Here is a 22,277-nt window from a genome sequence, read left to right on the forward strand (position 1 = left end):
TTATTGCATATACATTAAGAGCTAAAGAAGCTTTAGTTTTGGTTTATTTAAGCAGCGTCAATTGATTTCATACGAGGCCTCCCAGAACAAGAAACCAACATCCTGTTTTAGTGCGCAAGGCAAACAAAATTTGCAAGGAACTTTTTGCTTCTTTCCTAGAGTATAAAACCAGTACTTGTGCTTCCGATGTTTCATCCAACTGAGGGGTAAAGAGGAGAGCAATAGATAGAGAGGGAAAGGAAGTCATGAAAAAACATTTTCTTTTACCTCTCTTCTTCTCGTTGTTCTTCACAATCCCGCGTGTCACTCACCAGTATGCCTGCGATAAGAGTGTCCCTAACACGAGCACGTATCAGTTCTGTGACACTACATTATCATATGCAGCCCGAGCCAAGGACCTAGTGTCGCGCCTCACCCTTGAAGAGAAGGTGCAGCAGTTGGTGAACAAAGCCACGGGCATTTCTAGGCTCAGTGTGCCTGCCTATGAGTGGTGGTCTGAAGCCCTTCATGGAGTGTCAAACACTGGCCCTGGTGTACGTTTCAATGCCACTGTGCCTGGTGCAACTAGTTTTCCAGCAGTCATTCTCTCGGGTGCAAGTTTTAATGCATCTCTGTGGTATAAGATGGGGCAGGTTGTGTCCACAGAGGCTAGAGCTATGCATAATGTGGGGTTGGCCGGTTTGACATTTTGGAGTCCGAACGTCAATGTTTTTCGTGATCCCAGATGGGGACGGGGACAGGAAACCCCCGGAGAGGACCCTCTGGTGGTGTCAAAATATGCTGTGAATTATGTTCGAGGGCTGCAGGAGCTCGGTCAAGAGGGGAACTTCAGCAGTGACAAGCTCAAGGTTTCCAGTTGCTGCAAGCACTACACTGCATATGATGTCGATAACTGGAAAGGCATCGATCGATTTCACTTTGATGCAAAGGTATCCTATAATAGACAATTCCAAAATCAGAAACTCCTAACTAGCATGAGGGATAAATGAGATTATGCACATTTGTTTGGGTTGCTGCAGGTAAGTTTGCAGGACCTGGAAGACACGTATCAGCCCCCGTTCAAGAGCTGTGTTGAGGAGGGACATGTTAGCAGTGTAATGTGCTCATATAACAGGGTAAATGGTATCCCAACTTGTGCTGATCCAAACCTTCTCAAGGGGATTATTAGAGATAAATGGAATCTAGACGGGTTTGTTCCTCTCTGATACTATTCACGTTTATCCACTAAAGTTCTTCGTGGATATGCTGAAAATTCAGAATATTTGGTGCAGATACATTGTTTCTGACTGTGACTCTATCGAGGTTTACTACAATGCGATACATTACACAGCCACGCCTGAAGATGCAGTAGCCCTAGCACTGAAAGCAGGTAGAAAATCTGCACATTTAGAGCTAAAGATCATTTTCTGAGAATGAGTAGTAAATTTGTCATTCTTGCATTACATTCATACATGATCGTGCAGGTTTGAACATGAATTGTGGAGATTACCTCGGAAAGTACACACAGAATGCAGTGAAACTGAACAAAGTGGAAGAGTCTGTTGTGGACCAGGCCTTGATCTACAATTACATAGTCCTGATGAGGCTTGGATTCTTCGATGGTGACCCCACCAAGCTCCCATTTGGGGAACTTGGTCCCACTGATGTATGCACTGATGATCATCAAATGTTGGCTTTGGAGGCTGCTAAACAGGGAATAGTCTTGCTGGACAACAGGGGAGCTCTGCCCTTGTACAAAGACACCATCAAGAATGTAGCCATCATAGGACCTAATGCTAATGCCACTGAAGCCATGATAAGTAACTATGCTGGTGTGCCTTGTCGCTACACTAGCCCTTTGCAAGGGATGCAGAAGTATGTTCCGACTGTGACATATGAGCCAGGATGTGCAAATGTTGGCTGCAGTGATGAGAGCCAAATCGAGGCAGCAACCAAAGCTGCAGCTGGGGCTGATGCAGTGGTGCTGGTGGTGGGGCTTGATCAGTCCATCGAGAGAGAAGGGGTCGATAGAGTGAACTTGACTTTGCCAGGATTTCAAGAGAAGCTTGTAAGCAAAGTTGCCAACGTGACAAATGGATCTGTGATTCTTGTCATTATGTCAGCCAGCCCAATCGATATCTCCTTTGCAAAAAATAACGCCAAGATTGGGGCTATTTTGTGGGTAGGCTATCCTGGTCAAGCTGGAGGAGATGCCATTGCACAAGTCCTATTCGGGGACTATAATCCAGGTTCTTCTCTTTTGATCACCTCACCTCTTTCTATTGCACTGAAATTGTTAATAACCACAGACAGGCCATTATCAAATACTGATAAGAGCTAAACCATTGTGCTCCAGGTGGAAGGTCCCCATTCACTTGGTACCCACAGGAGTATGCAGATAAGGTGCCAATGACTGACATGAACATGAGAGCCAATGCCACTCGAAACTTCCCGGGAAGAACCTACAGATTCTACACGGGGAAATCTATATATGAATTTGGCCACGGCCTAAGCTACTCCCGCTTTTCTGCATTCATAACATCCGCACCTTCCACTGTACTCGTACAGTTGCTGCCTAATGCTCTTCGCGGCCAAGAAATCAACGTTTCAGCCATAAATTGCAAGAACCTGCAGTTCCAAGTGGTGGTTGGAGTAAAGAATGACGGTCCAGTGGATGGCACGCACGTTGTGCTGGTGTACTGGAAGTCAGCTAGTTCATCGGGGGTGGCTGGGGTGCCGAACCAGCAGCTGGTGGGATTTGAGAGGGTGGAGGTGAAGAAGGGGAAGACAGAGTCAGTGAGTGTAAAGATAGATGTGTGCAAGGACCTGAGTGTGGCGGATGGAGAAGGGCAGAGGAAGCTGGTCACTGGGCAGCATACCCTTTTGGTTGGCTCTGCCAGTGAGCGCCAAGTGAAGCAACATTTCAGCATTAAGCTGACAGAGATGAAGATGAAGAATGTATATTAGTGCTTCAGTCGAGTGTAGAGCAGCAAATGACACTCACTTGCTGACATATTGGACAGCTACTAATAGAAGAATAAATGGGAAAAAAAGGAATTGCCAAAATGAGCTAATCGGTTTTTTTCCTTCTTGATCTTGGATGCCTTTTTCTTAGCCAGAAACAGAGGAAACCACAATCTTGCCAGGAAAGAAGGAAAAAAAGATTATCATTGAAGGAAAAACAATATATAGAGAACCGCGCTAGAGGAAGGGCTTGAACCTTCGGCCTTGTGGTTAACAGCCACACGCTCTAGCCAACTGAGCTACTCCAGCTTGGACGCCTTATGGTGGATAAATAAAAATATTCAATGGAAAGTTAATACAATACTCAACAATATGATTTGGCCTCCACGCATAAACACCCAATGTAAACAGCCTCTTGAGTGTTTGACAAAATTAATTGATCTACAAGCAAAAACAACACGTCATTTTCTAACAAGGCTGGCCTCCAATGATGTTGGAACAAGCAACCATCATATATCCCAAACGCAACAATGTCAATTTCATCTGCCTGGCTTTTCATTCCAAAGCTATCACCATCTTTCGCAACACCCTTAACGAGAATAACAAAACCATTTGTGATGAAGGATAGTTGATTATGAACATCTCCGACAATTTCCTCTATTCTCCTGCTCTTCATGAATACTTGGGTTGTTCCAATTCTTGGCACGAGGTTTGGATATTTTCTCAATCTCATATTAGTTTAAAAAAATGTACTTAAAAAAGGTTTGTGTATATTTCAATCCATGTTAAAAAATTTCTAGTTCGAACCTTGCTGATCACAGGATACAATATGGGAAGGTTGAATGAATGGGCAAAATAGCAAACAAAACAATCTTTCTTAGTTAACCTAAATCAGATGCAAGCAAGAAGCTAGACATACCAAGGGCGGCTGGAAACAGCAAAGGAAAAAGCTACCCAATAAAACTATCGAATCCAGAAGCATCTCAAGATTGCCATCCCTAAAAGTACAACGTAAATAGTTCCAATCTGGCCGCATAAAACATGATTATGTTAAAACAATTTGCACATATGTGCAGTATTTCTTCAGAACAACATTCATTTTGCGGTTTTGGGAAAGGGGGAAACGTTTTGACTGGAATCCTAAACAAACACGCAATGTAAACCGATGGACATACAAAATGATGCTGCTCTTCAAGAAACTGCCAGAGCTAAGAGGCCAAGAGTGCTTCAACCTTGACAATCTGATCTTCTTCATTCTTTGGGCTTGGACTTCGATTAGCCTCCTCAAACAGATCGTGCTTCCATTTCTCGACAACACGGACAGTACTTGGGCGGTACCCTCCCCCTCCCCCTCCCCTCCCACTGAATCGATCTCTTCCTCTGTAATTGTTGCCGCCACCATATCTATCCCTCGACTGAAAGCTACCCCTCCAAACATCTCCCCTCTTTACCTCCCTGTCCCCTACAGACGGTTTTTCCGGTCCATCTGAATAGCGAGGGTAGTGGGATCCTCTATCCTCCCTTCTTTCACTTCCTAAGAAAGGGCGGTCTGGACGGCTTGGCTTCACAGGATCAGCTCCAGTTTTGTCAACATTTTCAGAGTCAGTAACCTTTTTCTCCCTAAAGGAAGGTCTTTTCCTTACAGGTGGTTGTCGATCTGCTTCTATTTCGTAGAACCCATCATGACGCCAAACACGATTCTCATCGCCTCGGCCTTGGGATTTCTCAATTTTTGGCGCCACATCACGAGTTGCTGTCTTCTCCTTTGCCCTTTCCCCATGCTGATCCTTTGTTTCCCTCCACCACCCACGCTCTTCACATGTAAAGAAAGCAAGTCAGGCCATTGACATAAAAAACAGTTCCTCTACATGTTTGTAAAGGACGGACTCGGTTCTGTCGTCTATAGAATATGCATCATTATGTCCAAATGCCTAATACGTGCATATGTCCTCTCTCTCTCTCTCACAGAATATACACCCAGACAGATATCCTGAATTACATGGGTTTCATGTGGAAAACTACCATAAGAATGTTACAAGCAGTTTGAACCAAAAGTGAATCAAGAAAGATATTTTTTCCAAGAAAACAAAGAATTCTAACAATCAGATGTTAGATACTAACCAGTAGCAGCTCCCCGACCGGCAGTTCGACCAGCTTGCCCGGCATTACCACGTTCATCGTGCTGTTAAGACATGCACAGGCAAGACTAAGATTGTTATTTACATGGAGGCACCGGAAGACACCAGGCTGGAAAAGTACCCCGCAACATCAGCCCACCAAAAAAGGTTTGTAAACACTGAATAAGAATCAAGTAATCAACTCAACAGAACCGCTAGATAGTTCAAAAATTACTATCATTGAGATGCAGCAAAGCTGTTCCTAAGTTAACCTGAAATAGGATCAAACAAATATCAGGACCACAGTATGCAATTAAAGATGATTACCATAATCGTCCTACCTGACCACTTTGTCCAATAAATGTCACTAGTTACTTTGTCTACTTGTAAAGAAGATTAAAAAAAGGCTTAGGTTTATATCCTCAAAACTATCTCATACAATAACTCATAAAAAATAATAGACAACATTTTTTGTTTTCTTGCTCCTATTTTAGGCCTCAGCTCTTGATGCAGAGTATTTACAAATCCGAGCTCCAGGGAGTTGTTTATTGCCCCCACACGCTAGCTTTCTTACTCAGTATTCGCAGAAGCTACATAATTGTTTTGTAGTTAATTTAGTTGAGCAAAGATTGATTAAGTAATGCATATGCTTCTGATAAATATAACCATATAACTTTCCTTTCCTGAATTTATTGTATAACAATCCAAGTACGATTGTCAAGGAAGTTTACATCAAAAAGTAGGCACAACTACACAGAGCAGTGAACCTCACTTCAGCTGTCCTCAGAACATGAGGCAGCAAAGAAAAATGTCAATGAAAGAATTGTCAAGTTTCTAAGGACATGTTTGATTATGGTTTCAAATTTTTTTTCCAAACCAGATAAAGTCAAGAAAACACACTTTGCAAACCAATTTCAAAAAGCTAATCACAACCCTGCCCAGTTTTAACAAATAACAAGAGATATTCTCACTAATTTTCAAAATCATTATCACACAAAAATGAAAGCTATATGAAACAAGAGTGTTCTCAAATTTTCAATTCTGCTAATTCTGAAAATAGCAAAAACCAAAGAAATCAAAACCAGGAAGAAAATAAGAACATGGCTAAATGATTGCAATTATCCACTAACATGATACTTAATTTTTTTCTCAACTATTAAAGCTTGGACTAATTATAAGAGTAAGTGCAACACGTCGAGATTATCTGGGGAAAATGTGTCCACCATGATTATTGAATTGATGACCCTGAAGTTCTCAGATATCCACAACACCACCCCACAAGTCAAATCTATAGCACAGCCACAGAAACAACTTCTACCCACCCATCTGACCAAACATGATCTGGATCCTTGCAGTTGCCTCTCAAAGTTCAACCATGATACCTCCCATCCATACCATAAAAGGAGACAAACACAAACCAATGAAATTATCCATACCTATAATCTATGGAAATTTGTTGTCAAAGGATTCATGCTGAGTATGCTACATAACATCACAACCTATGACATCAAGTATACCTTCAACAATCATCTGTGCAGAATACAACTGCTAATTTACAAGATCTTCCAGTACTTTTATGCAGGAAAACTCCCTGGGAATCTTGACGCGTAGGGAAGAAAAAAGTAATGCCTCAGATCAGTTCAAAATACATAAGCAGGCCAGAACAGTCAACTTGAAAAATATTCATAAAATTTCTCTTTGCAAAATCACAATGGAAACTAAATGACCTTTCATAAGATATTCATAAATTTCAAAGCACCTGGAAATATGATCGAGATCTGGGGACTTCAGTAGGATTGGAAGAACTTTTGGTTCCATCACGCAGTGCATTGGTTTTCTTGTCAAATTCTTTTCTCCCAGCCCCAGCTTCTAGCTTAGAATCAGCTTCTGGCCCCTCAAGAGGCAAAGCATCTTGCAGTCGCCGTCGGTGCTTCTGCTCCCGATCTGATTGGTCACGAACATCAAAACTAAGATTGCTAGGGGGCCTCTCAGTGGCTGGTTTTCCATCCCTTCTTGATCTCTTGGGACTAGTAACATTTATAGGCAAATACTAGAAAAGTTATTATAGGGATCCATCCCAAACTGCACATGATACTGAACTTCTAACATTATATCCTGATAAAAAGTATAAAGCCATAGACATGAGATTTTTACAAAACCAGAACTCTCAACCAAAAAAGAAAAAGAAAAAGAAAAAGAAAATCTAAACTAAAAATTCCTTTAAATTACTTCCCATACTAAAACTCTCCCGCTATATCACACACTCCATGTCAAGCAAAAAGAGGGAGCAGATATGGAAAAACCAAACCACCAGTTCCATATACACAGTTGTGGTTCCCAGTTTAAAATGGGAACCACAACTGTGGTTTTACATTTTTAAAAAAGGAATCATAACTGCAGTTCCCAAAAAATGGAACCCCTGCCCAGCAGTTCCATAACCATTGACTAAGCCAGCCGTTCAGGAAAGCCAGCAGTTCCCTTCTGAAACTGTTCCCTGGGCCTTTTTAAGGCTCTAATGATGCTTGGAGTGGCGTGCATGTGGCAAGGGGTTTTATTTTTGAAAAATAGTTTAGTAGAAGTAATAATTAGATTTTTTTTTTCATAGGGTGTTTTAATTTTGTTAAAAACTCCCATAGAAATAGAATTAAAGCTCAAAGCTAAGTAATGGATCAACCATCAGAGTGTGGAAAACTTTAAAAAGTCACTACAAGTCAAAATGCAAACATAGTTGTCAGTTCCTTTGCTCTAAAAATTATGGATTCTTTACCAAGAGTATTCTACAATAACTTGTATATATAAAGAAAATTCAAAAGAGAACAACACTGTGCAAGTACATGAAGCAGTGTCACAAATTATATAATAACTTCCATGGTCATATAACGACATCATCCTTAGAAAAGACAACTAAATTGATTATAACACCCTGCAAAAACAAGATAGATAGACAAAACCCAACTAGACTGGGGCTTAAAATTGACCCATAAAAGCAAATCAAAACTTGTTCTTCTAAAACTTGTGGCCTAGCAAATAGAAAAAACAAATCTAAACTTGTTTTCCTAAAAGCACATCTTAACTTGCTACTCCAAAGAAGCAACCAATTGTCCGGACAAAAGAAATTATTCACGTTACTTGATTAGGCAGTCCTCCAGTGAAGAACTAAAAGCTCTTCCAATTCAGACACGTCTTACATTCGTAATCACGGATATAATTGTCTTCTATACAAACCCTAAGCTGTATCTGGTTTTGAAAACCAATTAAAGACTCCTCAAAAGAAAAGGTCGGTCCTCCCTGAGCGTGTACCCTCCATGTTCATCCATTCACACATTTCAAATTCGACGACTCCTGTTTTATGAAATAACTAATAGCGCCAAAACTAGATCCATTGGAAATACCCATTTGAAGTTAGAAAAGGAATACGCATTTATACCGATCAGAAGACATGGATATGCACATATTGACTAATTATTTTCGATTTTATCAATTTTCTGGTGGATGAAAAACCCAGAAATGCTATGTACAGCACGAGAGAGAGAGAGAGAGAGAGAGAGAGAGAGAGAGAGAGAGAGAGGTTACCTGGGTTCTCGATCAAACCTGGAACGGTGGCGCTTGGACTCGGATTCTCGGCCATCCTCTCGCCGAGACATCTTTCAGGACTCACTGCTAGACTAGGGTTGCGTCTTTACGATAATATTCATCACCACCACCATATATATATATATATATATATCAGCATTGAATAATATTATTATGAGACAAAGTTATTAAATTATCAGACAAATTATTTTTTAATTTTTTTTAGTATCTTTAATTTATTTTTTGTGCAATCCCTTCAAGGTATGTATGTATTTGAACGTGACTTGTATCATTTATTAATGTGTGATGGTTAGGTGAAATAAATATATATTTATTATTTTTAATATTAAATAATTTTATTAGTTTATAATAAATATATTATATTTTAAAATAGTTTATTAATTAACAAAATTGCGATTAAATAAATATTTAAGAATTTACTCTACATTTAAAGACTTAGTTTAATTCCATCACCCTTTTATGAAAGTTTTATTATTTTTTTTTACATAATCAAATTATTGTAATCATATTTATTTTATTTTTAATAAGAGACTTTAATCTTATCATAAATGATTTAACTTTTAATTTTTTTATATAAATAATTTAGAATAATAATTGCTATTACCCTTTTATATATTATGACTACAAATTTATTGTAATATCTTATTGTCATTACTATTATAATAATTTACACATGAACAGTTTATACCATATTCCATAGTATGCAATTAAATTAGTCATAAAATTATTTTATATTATAGCCTAAAACCCCATAACCACCTTTTTTTATTTTAATAATTTTATCTTAATTCAATAGATAATGTGCTTATTAATTTGGATCTTATTCGTACTGTTTTGTAATTAGTTAAGAATTAGTTTAATTAAAGGGTAAGACCAGAATGGAACTTGGGAAAAGAAAATACACAAATACTATCAAAATTATATAATCATGAATCTTCCCCTCTCACTTTCGTTAATTTATGAATTTTGAAAGAATTACATAACATAATTATTTTATAAAATGAAATTGAGACCTGCAGTTATATATATATATATATAATATTTTAGGGTCCACTCCAATAATTTCCATTCCACTGGGGGGGAAAATAGAAATAAAAAAATAAAAAAAAGGTAAAGAAATCAAGGAGACTTAGACTTGAATCTGGCGCACCATCTGTGTAGGAGGTATGAGATATCGGCATCCATTCGGGTGCCGACGCCACCCCAGACCAACATGTGGGCTACGTCTCCTATCCACGACCCGCTCACTTCGTACACTGCCTTGAACCCCATTCTTGTGTAAAACCTCACTAGCTGTGCATCATAACAAACAAAAATCAAATAATAAAAGCTACCCAATGAGATTATTTATGGGATAATGGCATTTCCTCAAATATATTAATCCCAATTAGTTTATGTTACGACACAAACATATCTAATATGTTCTTTATTTTAACAATCATAAAAAAAAGAAAGAAATATTTGCCCGAATATTCTCTTTTGGTTCTACAACTAAATAAGTTCAAGAAAATGTATTTTCACAAACTGTTTTAAAATCATTTTTTAATAATTAATCTCAAAATATCACAATCTTTAAAAAAATAATTAAAAATAAAAACATCGACTTCAAACCCAAGTCTCAAAATTAACAAAACAGAGAAAATAAAAACAACGCAACCATGACCAAACAAGCCTTATCACTTGCTAGTTCTTTCTTCCTCTCTTTATTTTCTTCCCTCCAGAAAGGAAGGAAAAGAAGAGGATCATCAGTTAGAACAAGCTTGGGTTTTAAACAAATTCGGGAAATCAAATCCAGATCAAAATGTAAAAAGGAACAGAAAGAACCTTGGAGTGGTAAAGATCAGTGTCGTTGATGGCAAGCAGCTCAGCTGTCCTGCAACCACAGTCGTAGCCATATCTGATAGCAACAGCTCCAATGAACAGCCCTGTCCCAAATATTGACCTCTTCATTCCCATCGTCTCCCTCTTCAATCTGATGCTGTCCAGGTGAAGGATCTTCTTCCCTCCCAGCCACACCCTTATCAACCCCTCGGCTCTCCCAACCTCTCTCTGGCTATCCAAGCTCTTGGCTGTGATTCTGAAGAAGGGTCCCAGTGTTTGGAGCTGAAGCTCAAGGTTTTGGGCTTTTGATGCCTCCATGATTTCTGCCATGGTTGGTATATTGGAATCCATATTGCTACATGTGATGATTTTGTGGGGGAAATTCAATTGGGCTTTTGCTGGGTTGCTGGGAGAGGATTGGCTGAGTGGAGAGATCTCGGAAATTGGGCAGTTGGCGCGAGGAAATGATGTTATTTTGGTTCTGGCTCTGGTTCTAGTTTTACTTGTTATCCATGGATTCGGAACATAGAATTTGGGGTTTGGGACGATGTGAGTTAAGCCCATGGCTTCTTCTCTGTGCAACTGTTTGCAAAGCCCAGAAGTCACAGGAAAGAGATGGTGGTTTCAAGGAGAACAAAGCATTTCTCTTCACATCCCAACTTGTAAAAACAGCTAACTAGCTGTGTGTGTGTGTGTTGGGGTGGGGAATACCAGTAAAACTAATACTTGCGATGACACGTGGCAGAAGGCAGATGCTTCATCCCAGAACACTTAATAGCTAAGATCAACAAGTTTACACGTTCATGAAGCAGGAAAAATAGGAAAACAGGATTTATAATTGAAAAGGCAAGATATTATTTGATACAAAGAGTTCCCAGGTTACTCCGAGTCCCAGCTATGTCACAGTTCTCGTTCAACATGAGAAACACAGCTACGATACGTATAAAAGAAAAGGCATGGTGAAGCTTCAACGATGTCATTTTGTAGAGGAGTTGGCTGATTTTTGGCAATCATCATTGGCCGCCCAAAGGGCAACGTTTTGGGCCTATGATTTGGAGGCCCAAAATGACAACCACTCCCTGCCATTTCACCGAGACTTCTTTATCTCTTTGTCATATAGTCTGCTGCTATCTCGATCGTTGACACTGTCTTTATACGATTAATCGTCACCGTTATTTTTCATTATTTATCTTCTATAGTGCCTCAAGATTAGGAGCAGCACAATCTTCGATTTGTGTTACCTTTTAGGACTTGTTTTCCATTTTTTGTTTCGATTTTGCTCTATGTTTTTCTCTCTAGGGTTTTATCGCCTCTAATCAGTATATATAAGTGATTTTGAGATATTTTTTTACTAGAGAGTCATTTATATATACAGTGAGTATCTGAGAGTGAAATTTATACATTGAGACTATAATAATCTCTTCCGATAGTGCAATGAACTCTTCTTATTGAACCTCAACGTGAACATAACCCTCGTTATTAGGTAAATCACAGTTAAAATTATTTGTGTCGATTCTTGTATTATTTTTCATTTATATTTCATGCAAGTCTTATTGTTTGTTCCGTGAGGCTCTATTTTTTGGGTTTTGTTTTTATGTTTTGGCTGAATATTGTCTCGTCCCAACAATTTGGATAATGTTAAGATACAACATTTGAAATACTATACATCAGGGCAAAGTAAATGAAATTGATATGTTAAATATACTAATTGTTTCTATGATATGCATTGTTATTATAGATAAGCACATGCAACACTATAAGTTTTCACTGCGTTTTTTTACAAAGAACATATCAATTGGCAGATGGTTCCCACCTCTAGGGGACAATTTCTGTTTCTTCTTTTGCTTGCTTTGGCTTGTAACTCGATCTTTCTGAGTAAACCTGATAAAAATTCAATTTTTCAGAAGACAGTAACAATTACCCTAATCCTGTGCAAGCATGAACTAACTTGGTGACTTGCATGCCGGGCATTTATGCGGCGTAAATCAGTTAATGAAGTATTTAAATGATTACTATGCATATAGCAGGAATGATACAGCACCTCTGACTAAGAGTGAGATTTCTGGGATTGCAATCTGATTCCTCCTTTTGCAGCCTCTCAGCAAAATGAAAATCAGAATGTTCTTGCCTTTCCTCAACAAAACTTGGAGGCAGTTCAACGCCACAGAGCGAACACTTGTAGTCATCCACCCACAGATCTTGCTCTTTCTGATTTGATGAAGATACTGCTCCATCATCAAAAAGTTTGGCCGTCTTATTCACTCCATCCAGGCCACCTCCCTCAAGCTGTCCAGATAAAGAAAAAGTATCTCCATTTATCACTTTTGCTGATTCAGCTTCATAAGACACTTGTTGGCCCCGCATTATTTCAAAAGTATCAGCCTGATAAAATATCATGCACAAAACTGAGTGTAGAAGTGCTAAGCCAAAGGCAGAAAACTTCCAAGAATTTTTAAGCATCAAAAACAAGATACATTTTCTTATAGGGAAGATGAAGACTACTGTCTGACTTCCAACCATGTCAGCCAAAGATGAGGAACTATAGATGATTGTTGGGATTAACAAAAAGTAACATGCCTTGGCCCCAGATTTGTTCTCAGGTGATCCACTGGTTTCCTCTGTTGTATCATTTTTGTTGTGAAAATTGCAGGTACCATTGGTAGGATCTGATACTTCATTGCAATTCAAAGCATCTCTAAAATCGGTATGAGATTTTTCATAATTGTCAGTAAGTTCTGGTTTAATTAGGAAATGGCCATCACTATGATCTGAGCCACAGGACACAGGGTCATCCATGTTTCTTCCAGTAGAATCTCTTGACATGATGAAGTTGGAGAGAGTTTTTTGTGTAGGATCAGATGGAGCGCCGTCACTGTCCTCATTGAGCTGAGACATTCGCAATCCTACCAGAGGATAAGCAAATGTTTCATCACATACCCTTGTGTTAGAGGTGACAAAAACCAATATCATCATCACAAACTACACAAACAAGTCATGAAGGACAGAATGCAAATGCCTCCAGATTCTGCACATCCCATATCCTGTAAAGGCACAAGTTTCGAAGTGCATATAAAACTCAGGTGGTAGAACTGTCATATGAAACTTCTGTATTAAATGGTTTGAACTTAAAAGTTTCAAGGATCCCATTAATTTTTAACCAGACAGACCAATACCCCAATGACAGTGATGGTTTTGAACAGTCAAAATAACAAGAACAACAACAACAATAAATTGACAAATGCAATTAATAAATTGTCAAACTTAAAGCAACCTTCAGACCTACTTGCTCATGACCATATTTAGATTGCTGAAAAAACAATTTGTTCTCTTACAATAAAAACATAAAAAAGAATACCCATACAAATATATTTGAAAACATATCCCAACACAGACATGAACAACAACTAAAGAAATTGAAATTAAAAAAAAGGACACTGAAACCAAAAATTCTTTTGTAACAATGGAAGGCAAACACTCCATCACCCTAGCAAAAAACCAAAAAGCTAACACCATGAAATTTCCTAAAAGTGCAATTATGTGGCAAAGCAACAGAACTAATATTCCTGAAAATTCTCAAGGTGGACTTCCCAAAAAGAAAGTCAAACATTCTGAAATTTCAACAGCAAAGCTACTTCACAAGACTGAACTCCATTCTAACAAACAGATAAGACATGGGAATGTTCTATCCTGCTCAAGCATCAGTCCAGATTATTAAAATGATTACTTGATCTAGCAGGCTCATAATATAGTTTACAGTTTGTTCACTCCACCTCGGGAAAGGCAATTCTCCACAAGTATAGTACTTATTGTGTGTGTGTGTGTGTGTGTGTTGGAGAGAAAGAGAAGGAGGGGGGGGGGGGGGGGGGGGGTGTTAGAAATGAATCCATTTGCTTATGGAACTGTAGGGCACACATGTTAAAAGCAATCAAGATAATGATGAGCACCGTACTGAACCATTCTCATCATAAATAAACACAGTATCATTCTCTTACCAATTAGTCTTAAAGATATGGGAAGTTCAGCCTTCAGCAGCTTTGCAGCGTGTTTCAAGATATCCTCACTCGAACAAATGAACCTCTGCAAAGTCACTGCTCGAGTTCGAACCTGGATATGGAAAAATAGCCAACAGCCACAAAAGCACAAAGATCTGGTAAGTGATGACAACTAAAAATGAGAAGAAAGGTTTGGATAAAAGACATGGAAAGTTAGTAATATTGTTCTACATTGTTACGGGAGACATTTTATTAACACAAAGTTTGCCAGGAAAAAGGGAAAGAAAACATAACATATGTTGTATGGGTAACAACTCTAGATTGCCACGTGACACACCTTGGACACTACAGGGACCTTCTGGTGACTGCCATGAGTCAGCCTCTCAAAGATGGCATGTTGTCACTCCAACTCGGCCCCCACATGCCAGCTTCATGAAGGTGATATGTGGATACTTACTTGACTTGGGAGTTCTTCACAAAATCATAACTCTTCATTAAAAAAGTTTTCAAACTAAATTTCCAACCAAACTGTTCCCAACATAAAACTCTCACACTAAGTCACATGCACATCAGGTGAGGAGCAGATGGAGCCAGAGAAAAATCACTGACTGAATCAACAGTTCCAAAGGAGAACTGCTTTCAGCTCCCACCAGGTACCCATTTCCAAAACAAGGATCCATTGTTTCAGATCTTGCAATTTTCTAGTGGTTCATTGAATCACTCTTCAAAGCAGCAAGGCTAAAGGTTCCTATTAAGAGCATCAGAAGGTACCTCAAACGATGCAGTTTTCAGTTTTAGTGTTAATGTTCGGCCCCAAACACCTTCTCTTTTCATGTCAGCAGAAAGCATATCTGCAAGATCCGCTGCAGAACATAAATAATGAATAAATAAATAAATAAACAATGGTTTATACATGCTGCGGGCAAGCATTTGAACTTGTGAAAGAAAAATGTTTTACCACAATATCAGACACCAAAAACCATGGTACCCTACTACATGAAAGGAAACTAATTTTCAGAAACATCATTTATCTTAGCCCCTCTGAAATGACGAGTGATCCAAAAATATCCTAAAAAGTCTGTTTGCTTGCTTTAATTCATTATGAATGTAGAATAAAATAATGGATGTATCAAAGATTAAGTGCACTAGAGAAAAGGAAGTATCACTACTATGATTATGAGGCTAGAGAAGTGATACAAACATGCCTCACAAAGAATACTTCCAAGAAAATATAAAAAGTATACCTCTGAAGCTCTAGTAAGGGAAGAAAACAACTTGTGTAGAACCAAGTTGTGTTAAAATATTAACCCTCTCACAACAGAATATCAATGCCAAATTTCAGAAACAGGTCTAAAACTGGAAAAGCTTTTCTGAAGTTCTAATGAAGAAATATGAGGTTTGATTAACACAGGATGTAATTTAAAGATAATGCCAATACCTTCTTTAATAAAAGATACCAACTGGATAAAATTCATCACTTGGACAAGAGAACTAGTATGTGAGACAGAATGGCCCCAGTTGAAGGCATCACAAGGAGGACTCTGCATTCTAGAGATAGAGATGGGATTGTTTCCAAGTATGGTGTTAGACACAGAAAATCGTCTAAACATGGATAAATGGGCATGGAATATTTGTGTTTATTATGAACTTACTACATTGTATGATTATTTGTTTACTACATTCAGCTTGAAGTTTGTTTCTGTGCATTAAAGCACCACAGTGGAGCAATGATGGAACAACACATTCCAGCACAGCAAGGCACAAGCATTTTTGCACTTAATAGGTGGATCCTCAAATCCAAACAGGCACTGACATGCTAGCTTCCAGAAAAGGTAAATCCTACATATTATAGGGAAGACCAAAGCTAGTAGGCACAGAAAGCAAGCATGCGTGGAGTATGAATTCAGAGAGTCTGGCCCCACACAGAGTACAAGTGGGGAATTGGAAAGAAATTTATCAATATTTCCTGAGATAAAATTTGATGACAATCACATGGCACACATCATTTTTAACTATATCTCCCATCCAGTCACTCACTGTCTCAAATAATCAATAAAATTCAATTGAAATAACATAATGTGTCACGACTTAGGCTAGCTGTCTTTTATTTTTATTTTTGCAAATTGTATTAGTCTGCAGAAGGAGTTAGTTAATGCTGTAACTCTCAGTCATGGATTGATTTAGGAGGGTATGCAGTCATTTAAAAGCAGTTATTGATAGTGGAGGAGTGGTAACTGCCCCTTAAATCTGTGGGTAGCTTATATATAAAGCTATAACCACATGGCCGAGCATCATTATGGTTTTGAAGTAAAGAATTCTCATTTTTCTATCTTCAATTCTCTGATCTCCCTCTCTGCTCTTCTCTCTCTTGATCCTGTTTCTGTCTCACCTACTTCTGCTTTCCCTCTCCATTTCTGATTCTTCTCATAATTCTCCCTAAATTCCCTCATTTCTCTCTCTCTTTCTTCCTTCTTTCCCGATTATCTACTAGAATCCCTAGGCTTGAACCCTAGGGTCCTCACATAATGATAAAACAATTCAGGAAATATGTTTAACAACAGGGGCAGGAACCTCAACTAGTCAATCAAAAACTAAAATAGATACTTTAGTTGGCAGTAAGAAAACAAGCACAGAGTTGAAGCATTTCAAAAGTTAAAGAGCTTTACATCCAAAGGATGGAATGAAGAAAAAGTTAAGATGTTTCTATCAAAATAATTGCAAAACAAATAGGTTATTGATAAGTTCAAGTGGGTCAAAATGAGGTACCAGGAAATAAATCCTTAAAGTGGGAAGTAAATTGGGCAAAAATCTCCTTTTAAAATGAAATTATAGTTGTTTGATAAATTACCACTCACCAGAGCAGAAGGCTAATATTCAGAAGTGAAATCATATGGGTGCTAAAACAAAAGGAATTACTTTTCATTATTTTGACTTCTACTCATGTCAATCCGATTCCCAGTAATTTCCACTATGAAGTCTAAGAATGTAACAGAACTATGCAAAACCATTGGCAGTAATGAAAATAAACACCTACTCAGCATGACAGACTAATAAGATCAATATCAAGCAAAGGCTTCATGCCATAGCGTATTAGCATCTCCATGAAGAATGCTCATCATCACAAGCCCTAATCCACTAGGTGGGACCTCAAATAGTGCTTCGTATAAAGAAAATCAAACCCCAAAACAATTACCTAATTTCTGATGCAGCAAGGCCTCATTGTCTGTAGCTGAAAATGTTCTCTCATTACTTATACTTTTTCTTAACCTAGCTTCAGGGGTCTCTGTTCCTCCAAGTCCCAGACCCACAGAGAGGAAAAAATCTGCAATAAAATGGTGAGATGTCTAAAACGGTGACAATATTGAAATGAAAAGAAAATTACTAAATGTCAAAAAGGAAGAACAGTAAATGACAATGTGGAAAACATACCCAGTCTTATCAAGCTTTCAAATAATTATTTTCTCTTATTTGAAAAAGAAAGATAATGTGAACAAATGAACATATGAATTACCAGCAGAGACCCAACCACAATGATATAATAACTCTTGAGAGCATTTTTCTACCAAAAAAGGAGGATCAACCAATGAACAAACTGTTAGGAGACATTTGTACTAGATTAGGGCTTGTAATGTGAGGGAAATGTAATGTTGTAATTTCTGGATCTGTTCTTCTAGAAAGGGTTTTGTTGTCATTTTTAGGTCTGATCGAGATTGTTGTAACTGCCATTTTGGGCAGTCGGTCAGAGGGTTTCTCCCGCCCCCTATAGCTTATAAATAGGGACCAAGAGGTAGGCTTTGGTGTGTGCTTTCAGTTGTGATTTTACAATCTGTCTTGGGTGAGTATGTGCAGTGAGAAGGAGTGTATATCTTTCTTGTTTACAACTCTATATAGCTTTCAGGTTTATGGGCTAGGTGAGAGTTGGGTTATGTAGCACATGCAATCGTGTATTGGTATTCAAGATAGTGAAGAAAGCAAGGGCAAAGCCAATCTGGATGTAGGTTTTTATTGAGACTGAACCAGGATAAACTTGTGTGTTTGTTTGCTGTTCTTCACTAGTTTCTTGATTGGTTTCTGTTTTCTATTCGTTGCGGATTAGAGAGAGAGCGCTTGGTGTGTTTGAGTGATTGAGTGATCATAGATAAGGGTGAGATCCAGGTTAACACAAACCTGCTGAAGAACGAGAAAATAGTGCACAGAGGAAACCCCTCTTTTCCAGCATCTCCTCACAGGTTGTAATTCCAAAAACATCCTTTAAAAGATGTTCAGTGACCTTACCAATGCCCCCAATCTGCAACAAAATGCTTCAAAGTGTTTTCACACACAGCATATGCTGAAGGTTTTCATGTAATATCAGAAGTAACAATTTGGTAGCAATAACAAATCCAAACTAATGATGACAGCTTGCTAAGATGAATCAGCAGGTTGAGAATTACCTTCCGTATGGGAGTGAGGATATGAATGTCATGACAGCCATCCTGTTATTTGGTAAAACAAACTGGCCATTTGGCTTATTAATATCTGAGCAAACCTGATAAAGCAAAAACACATGCAAAGAAGAAAGATATAAAACTATATTAAGAAGCAGACTTTTCTCAAAGGATTGTAAAGCATTTCAAATCAATCTAGACATTGTTAATGGTGAATAATAGTTGAAAGACACTTCTATTTACATGCTTTAAATTAGATAGTGCCAAGAAAAAGTGCCCTTTATTACTGACTTCACCTTCCAAGAAAAGCACTCAATAATTTCTGTTTTGATCTACTAGTAAAAATCAGAACAATTTTTCTTCTTTCTTATGAATTATAAAGACATGGAAAAGGGGAAAAAAAAAAAGGAACACATGGTGCATACAATTTGTTAACACTTTCCAATTGTAAGCATAAGATTATTTTGAACCTATGAATCATGGATGTGGATCTGGAACATGGATAACAGTAGCATGGAAACACTAATGCAGTTATTCTCTAGAGAGTTTCAAAAGAACATGACAGGGACACATCAAATAGTTATTAAATGGATAAAAATCACTAGTGGACACTAATCTTTAGTGTAAATTTCAAATGGGAGAATAAACTTTAGTCTGTAACAAATTAGTCACTGAACTACCATTTGTATCACAATGTCACCCCCCACACTAATAAAAAGGATAATCATAGATGAGAAAGGCTTTACTACATGATGGGTCTTTGTATAAAAGATCAAGGACTATAGTTCATGCGAAAAATCATCATATAGTAAAGTCTTTCTCATCTATAATTGTGCCTTTTTGTTTGTGTGGATGGTGGCATTGTTAAACAAATACAAATTCAGTGACCAATTTGTTATAAATTGGTCAGCTTATTCTTAATAACTTATAATGTGGTCTTTATTTGTTTAAGAGATGAAAAAGCAAGATCCCATATAGACACAAGTGTCCACCAAGTATTTGATGTAACAAATAAAAAAAATAAAAAGATACAAAGGACATGTTTGAAGAAGTGTCTAACATGCATTTATAAGCAGCTAAGGAGTGTTGCCACCTGACACAGGACACCTCCATAAAAGTGCCTGTGCTTCTTAATTTTAGACAAATCACTTATAAAAGTAATGGAACCTTCGCAAGTAAGCGGTTTGGTGCCACTCCAGCACTGCATGTCAGGCCAGTCTCTTCATAAACACTTCTTCTGATCTCTTCAGCAACCTGAAGAGAGGAAACAATAAGAGGGATTTGAACTGCATCCATATGCATAATGACCAAACACTGTAACAAAGTCATAAAATTGACACCGAAAACATAAATTTATAGTGATATATTTGTTTATTTCTAACTTACTTCTTCAGCAGCAATACCCCTTTCTGTGCAGACATTTGTTATATTAAGGTATGCCTCATCCAAACTAGCAGCCACAAAGTTGGGATCATATCTCTGGAAAACTATTTGAAAGGCGTGCATCCAAGTGAAGTTCATTAGAATCAGCTAAATTACTTGGCTGCAAAGAAGATTCCTTCAGATCACAATATTTACCTTTTCTAGTTAAATCACTATAATGAGTATACTTCTCGAAATCTGTGGGAACAAAAATCAGCTGTGGACACAATTTGCGTGCAATGAAACCAGGCATTGCAGCACGAACCCCAAACTTCCGTGCCTACATAATATGGAAACCATTTATGTTTAAGGTATGAGTTTCTGGTCATTAAGATTTTTAAATGGGAATGCAAAATAAATCTCATGCCAAAAAGTATCCACAGCTAGATAAAAGCGCACTAGCAATGGACAGAAATCTAGACACTATCCCTGTAGAAATTACAGCTAGTAATTTTAACCTCATAATTAGCAGTAGAGATCATAGACATGCTCCCAACAGCCACTGGTTTTCCCTTTAGCGAGGGATTGCTTAATGTTTCAACAGCTGCATAAAAGGCATCCATATCTACATGTAGCCAAATCCTCTTCAGGTCACGAGTAACTTCTAGCTCCAAAATTCTTTTATCAGCAACCTCCAAATTTTTCATAAACCATAAAGAAGAGTCATGAGTACTTTTTTCAAAAATCAACATGTGTGCTGACGAAATTGTGTAGAATTAATATAAACTTTAAAGAGATTAAATAAGGTCAACATGACTCCTAAGGCAGTGTTCTATAAATGTTTCCTTCTTACCCTTAATTTACAACAATGCATAGCATTGTTTTCCTTGAGGAAATGTATCATCATAACCATAAAATGGAAATAATGTAAAAATCAATCAAGTTCACGATTTGATATTTAAACATTTCAATTGTCTGATTTATTAAATGATGGACAGAAACTATAAATGCTGAATTAAGGACCTCAATGAGTTTAGACAAGGAATTTGATCACAAATGTCATTTCTGTGAGGAATGATGTACATTCTCCATGGGGTACATACACAATACTCTTTCCTTTAGAAATGCTCCTCTATTGGTTATAAAACGAGTATTAGCTCATTGTTTCCACCCGTTTGATCCATCTGAGGAGATAAACCTTAGGGTTCACTGACAAACCGAATTGATATTCTAAATAAGCTTGCCAGAATTAGCTCGCTCATTCTCTATCAAGTATGTGATTCCATTTTCCAAATAGTAAAATACATAATTTGAAATAAGATTATCTTTAATAGGGTTGAAGTGATGCCAAGATAAAAATATATCATACACAAGATGCAATTAAGATAATTTGATCATATGAGAAGAGGACCCTAAGCCCTAAACATTTCCTTCCAAAAATACCTTCTGATAGTGAGATATATCAGAAGCAGTGAGCTTCGCACAATGAGCACGCATGTTTTCGATTTTCTGCTTTATGAAAGCCATCTTGCGCTCCTCATTCTCAAAATACTTGGAACCCTTGCTCATTTCGTATACAATCCTTTGCACTTTTTCTTTGTCCACCCCCTCCATTCCTACAACACCAAGAGAAAATGCGTTGATATCCTAATCCCATGCCGACACACCGTAAAACAAATAAAATTCCAAAATCAATTAGATAAGCCCGTGAAACGGACATAGAGTCCGATCACGGTGAGATTGTGGAGCGAATCAGAACAACCCATAAATTTTATACAATTCAAATTACTCTCACTATTTATCGGTTGGAATTGTATGTTATCGGCGCAATACACTTCAGTTCGGAATTCGGATATATCAGATGTGAAGAGTGATAGTGAGTACCTGCTTTGGCGTTCGTGTAGGCTGTGTGATAGGATTGCCATGGGCGAGAAGTATCGCCGGAGCTTTCGCCCTTCGCCATGGCTGCGACTCGGCGACTCTGTTTTGCTTCTTCAGGAAGACTGAGAAAAACGAAAGAA

General features: G+C 37.9%; 4 protein-coding genes and 1 non-coding gene across 5 annotated transcripts; 1 reads left to right on the top strand and 4 right to left on the bottom strand.

Annotated features, from left to right (window-relative positions):
* The first annotated feature begins 188 nt into the window (after positions 1 to 188).
* On the top strand, positions 189 to 3,053 carry LOC127813592 (probable beta-D-xylosidase 5). Its single transcript, XM_052354637.1, has 5 exons — positions 189 to 929; positions 1,020 to 1,189; positions 1,272 to 1,369; positions 1,464 to 2,228; positions 2,336 to 3,053. The coding sequence occupies exons 1-5, from the start codon at positions 246 to 248 to the stop codon at positions 2,944 to 2,946; spliced, it is 2,328 nt and encodes a 775-aa protein (XP_052210597.1). The 5' UTR covers positions 189 to 245; the 3' UTR covers positions 2,947 to 3,053.
* A 125-nt stretch (positions 3,054 to 3,178) lies between these two features.
* TRNAN-GUU (transfer RNA asparagine (anticodon GUU)) lies at positions 3,179 to 3,252 on the bottom strand. The gene has a single exon. It is a non-coding gene; the product is annotated as a tRNA-Asn (tRNA).
* A 690-nt stretch (positions 3,253 to 3,942) lies between these two features.
* Positions 3,943 to 8,782, bottom strand: LOC127813629 (protein decapping 5). Its single transcript, XM_052354688.1, has 4 exons — positions 8,634 to 8,782; positions 6,820 to 7,087; positions 5,065 to 5,125; positions 3,943 to 4,756 (listed from the first exon to the last, which is right to left on the bottom strand). Exons 1-4 carry the CDS (start codon positions 8,702 to 8,704, stop codon positions 4,152 to 4,154), a joined length of 1,005 nt encoding a protein of 334 aa, XP_052210648.1. The 5' UTR covers positions 8,705 to 8,782; the 3' UTR covers positions 3,943 to 4,151.
* A 143-nt stretch (positions 8,783 to 8,925) lies between these two features.
* On the bottom strand, positions 8,926 to 11,487 carry LOC127813635 (uncharacterized). The gene is made up of 2 exons (XM_052354701.1): positions 10,479 to 11,487; positions 8,926 to 9,947 (listed from the first exon to the last, which is right to left on the bottom strand). The coding sequence occupies exons 1-2, from the start codon at positions 11,037 to 11,039 to the stop codon at positions 9,774 to 9,776; spliced, it is 735 nt and encodes a 244-aa protein (XP_052210661.1). The 5' UTR covers positions 11,040 to 11,487; the 3' UTR covers positions 8,926 to 9,773.
* Positions 11,488 to 12,043: 556 nt separating this feature from the next.
* On the bottom strand, positions 12,044 to 22,277 carry LOC127813641 (DNA polymerase kappa). Its single transcript, XM_052354712.1, has 14 exons — positions 22,141 to 22,277; positions 21,700 to 21,872; positions 20,775 to 20,948; positions 20,473 to 20,596; positions 20,281 to 20,381; positions 20,062 to 20,148; positions 18,901 to 18,995; positions 18,635 to 18,768; positions 17,661 to 17,789; positions 15,239 to 15,330; positions 14,468 to 14,579; positions 13,053 to 13,378; positions 12,517 to 12,857; positions 12,044 to 12,356 (listed from the first exon to the last, which is right to left on the bottom strand). Exons 1-14 carry the CDS (start codon positions 22,217 to 22,219, stop codon positions 12,230 to 12,232), a joined length of 2,094 nt encoding a protein of 697 aa, XP_052210672.1. The 5' UTR covers positions 22,220 to 22,277; the 3' UTR covers positions 12,044 to 12,229.

This window comes from Diospyros lotus, chromosome 1 (genome assembly GCF_014633365.1).
Source record: "Diospyros lotus cultivar Yz01 chromosome 1, ASM1463336v1, whole genome shotgun sequence".
Classification (NCBI taxonomy): domain Eukaryota; kingdom Viridiplantae; phylum Streptophyta; class Magnoliopsida; order Ericales; family Ebenaceae; genus Diospyros; species Diospyros lotus.

Excerpts from the sequence above, each read along its gene's own strand:
- LOC127813592 (XM_052354637.1), top strand. The coding sequence starts at position 246 with ATGAAAAAACATTTTCTTTTACCTCTCTTCTTCTCGTTGTTCTTCACA. Across the intron at positions 930-1,019 it reads GATTTCACTTTGATGCAAAG|GTAAGTTTGCAGGACCTGGA; the intron begins GTATCCTATAAT and ends GGGTTGCTGCAG. Across the intron at positions 1,190-1,271 it reads GATAAATGGAATCTAGACGG|ATACATTGTTTCTGACTGTG; the intron begins GTTTGTTCCTCT and ends TATTTGGTGCAG.
- LOC127813635 (XM_052354701.1), bottom strand. The coding sequence starts at position 11,039 with ATGGGCTTAACTCACATCGTCCCAAACCCCAAATTCTATGTTCCGAAT. Across the intron at positions 9,948-10,478 it reads CTGATCTTTACCACTCCAAG|CTAGTGAGGTTTTACACAAG; the intron begins GTTCTTTCTGTT and ends TATGATGCACAG.
- LOC127813641 (XM_052354712.1), bottom strand. The coding sequence starts at position 22,219 with ATGGCGAAGGGCGAAAGCTCCGGCGATACTTCTCGCCCATGGCAATCC. Across the intron at positions 21,873-22,140 it reads CTACACGAACGCCAAAGCAG|GAATGGAGGGGGTGGACAAA; the intron begins GTACTCACTATC and ends TTGGTGTTGTAG. Across the intron at positions 17,790-18,634 it reads ATTTTCTCGTTCTTCAGCAG|ATTTTTTCCTCTCTGTGGGT; the intron begins GTTTGTGTTAAC and ends ATTTTATTGCAG.
- LOC127813629 (XM_052354688.1), bottom strand. The coding sequence starts at position 8,704 with ATGTCTCGGCGAGAGGATGGCCGAGAATCCGAGTCCAAGCGCCACCGT. Across the intron at positions 7,088-8,633 it reads AGGTTTGATCGAGAACCCAG|TCCCAAGAGATCAAGAAGGG; the intron begins GTAACCTCTCTC and ends AAATGTTACTAG. Across the intron at positions 5,126-6,819 it reads GATCTCGATCATATTTCCAG|CACGATGAACGTGGTAATGC; the intron begins GTGCTTTGAAAT and ends ATGTCTTAACAG.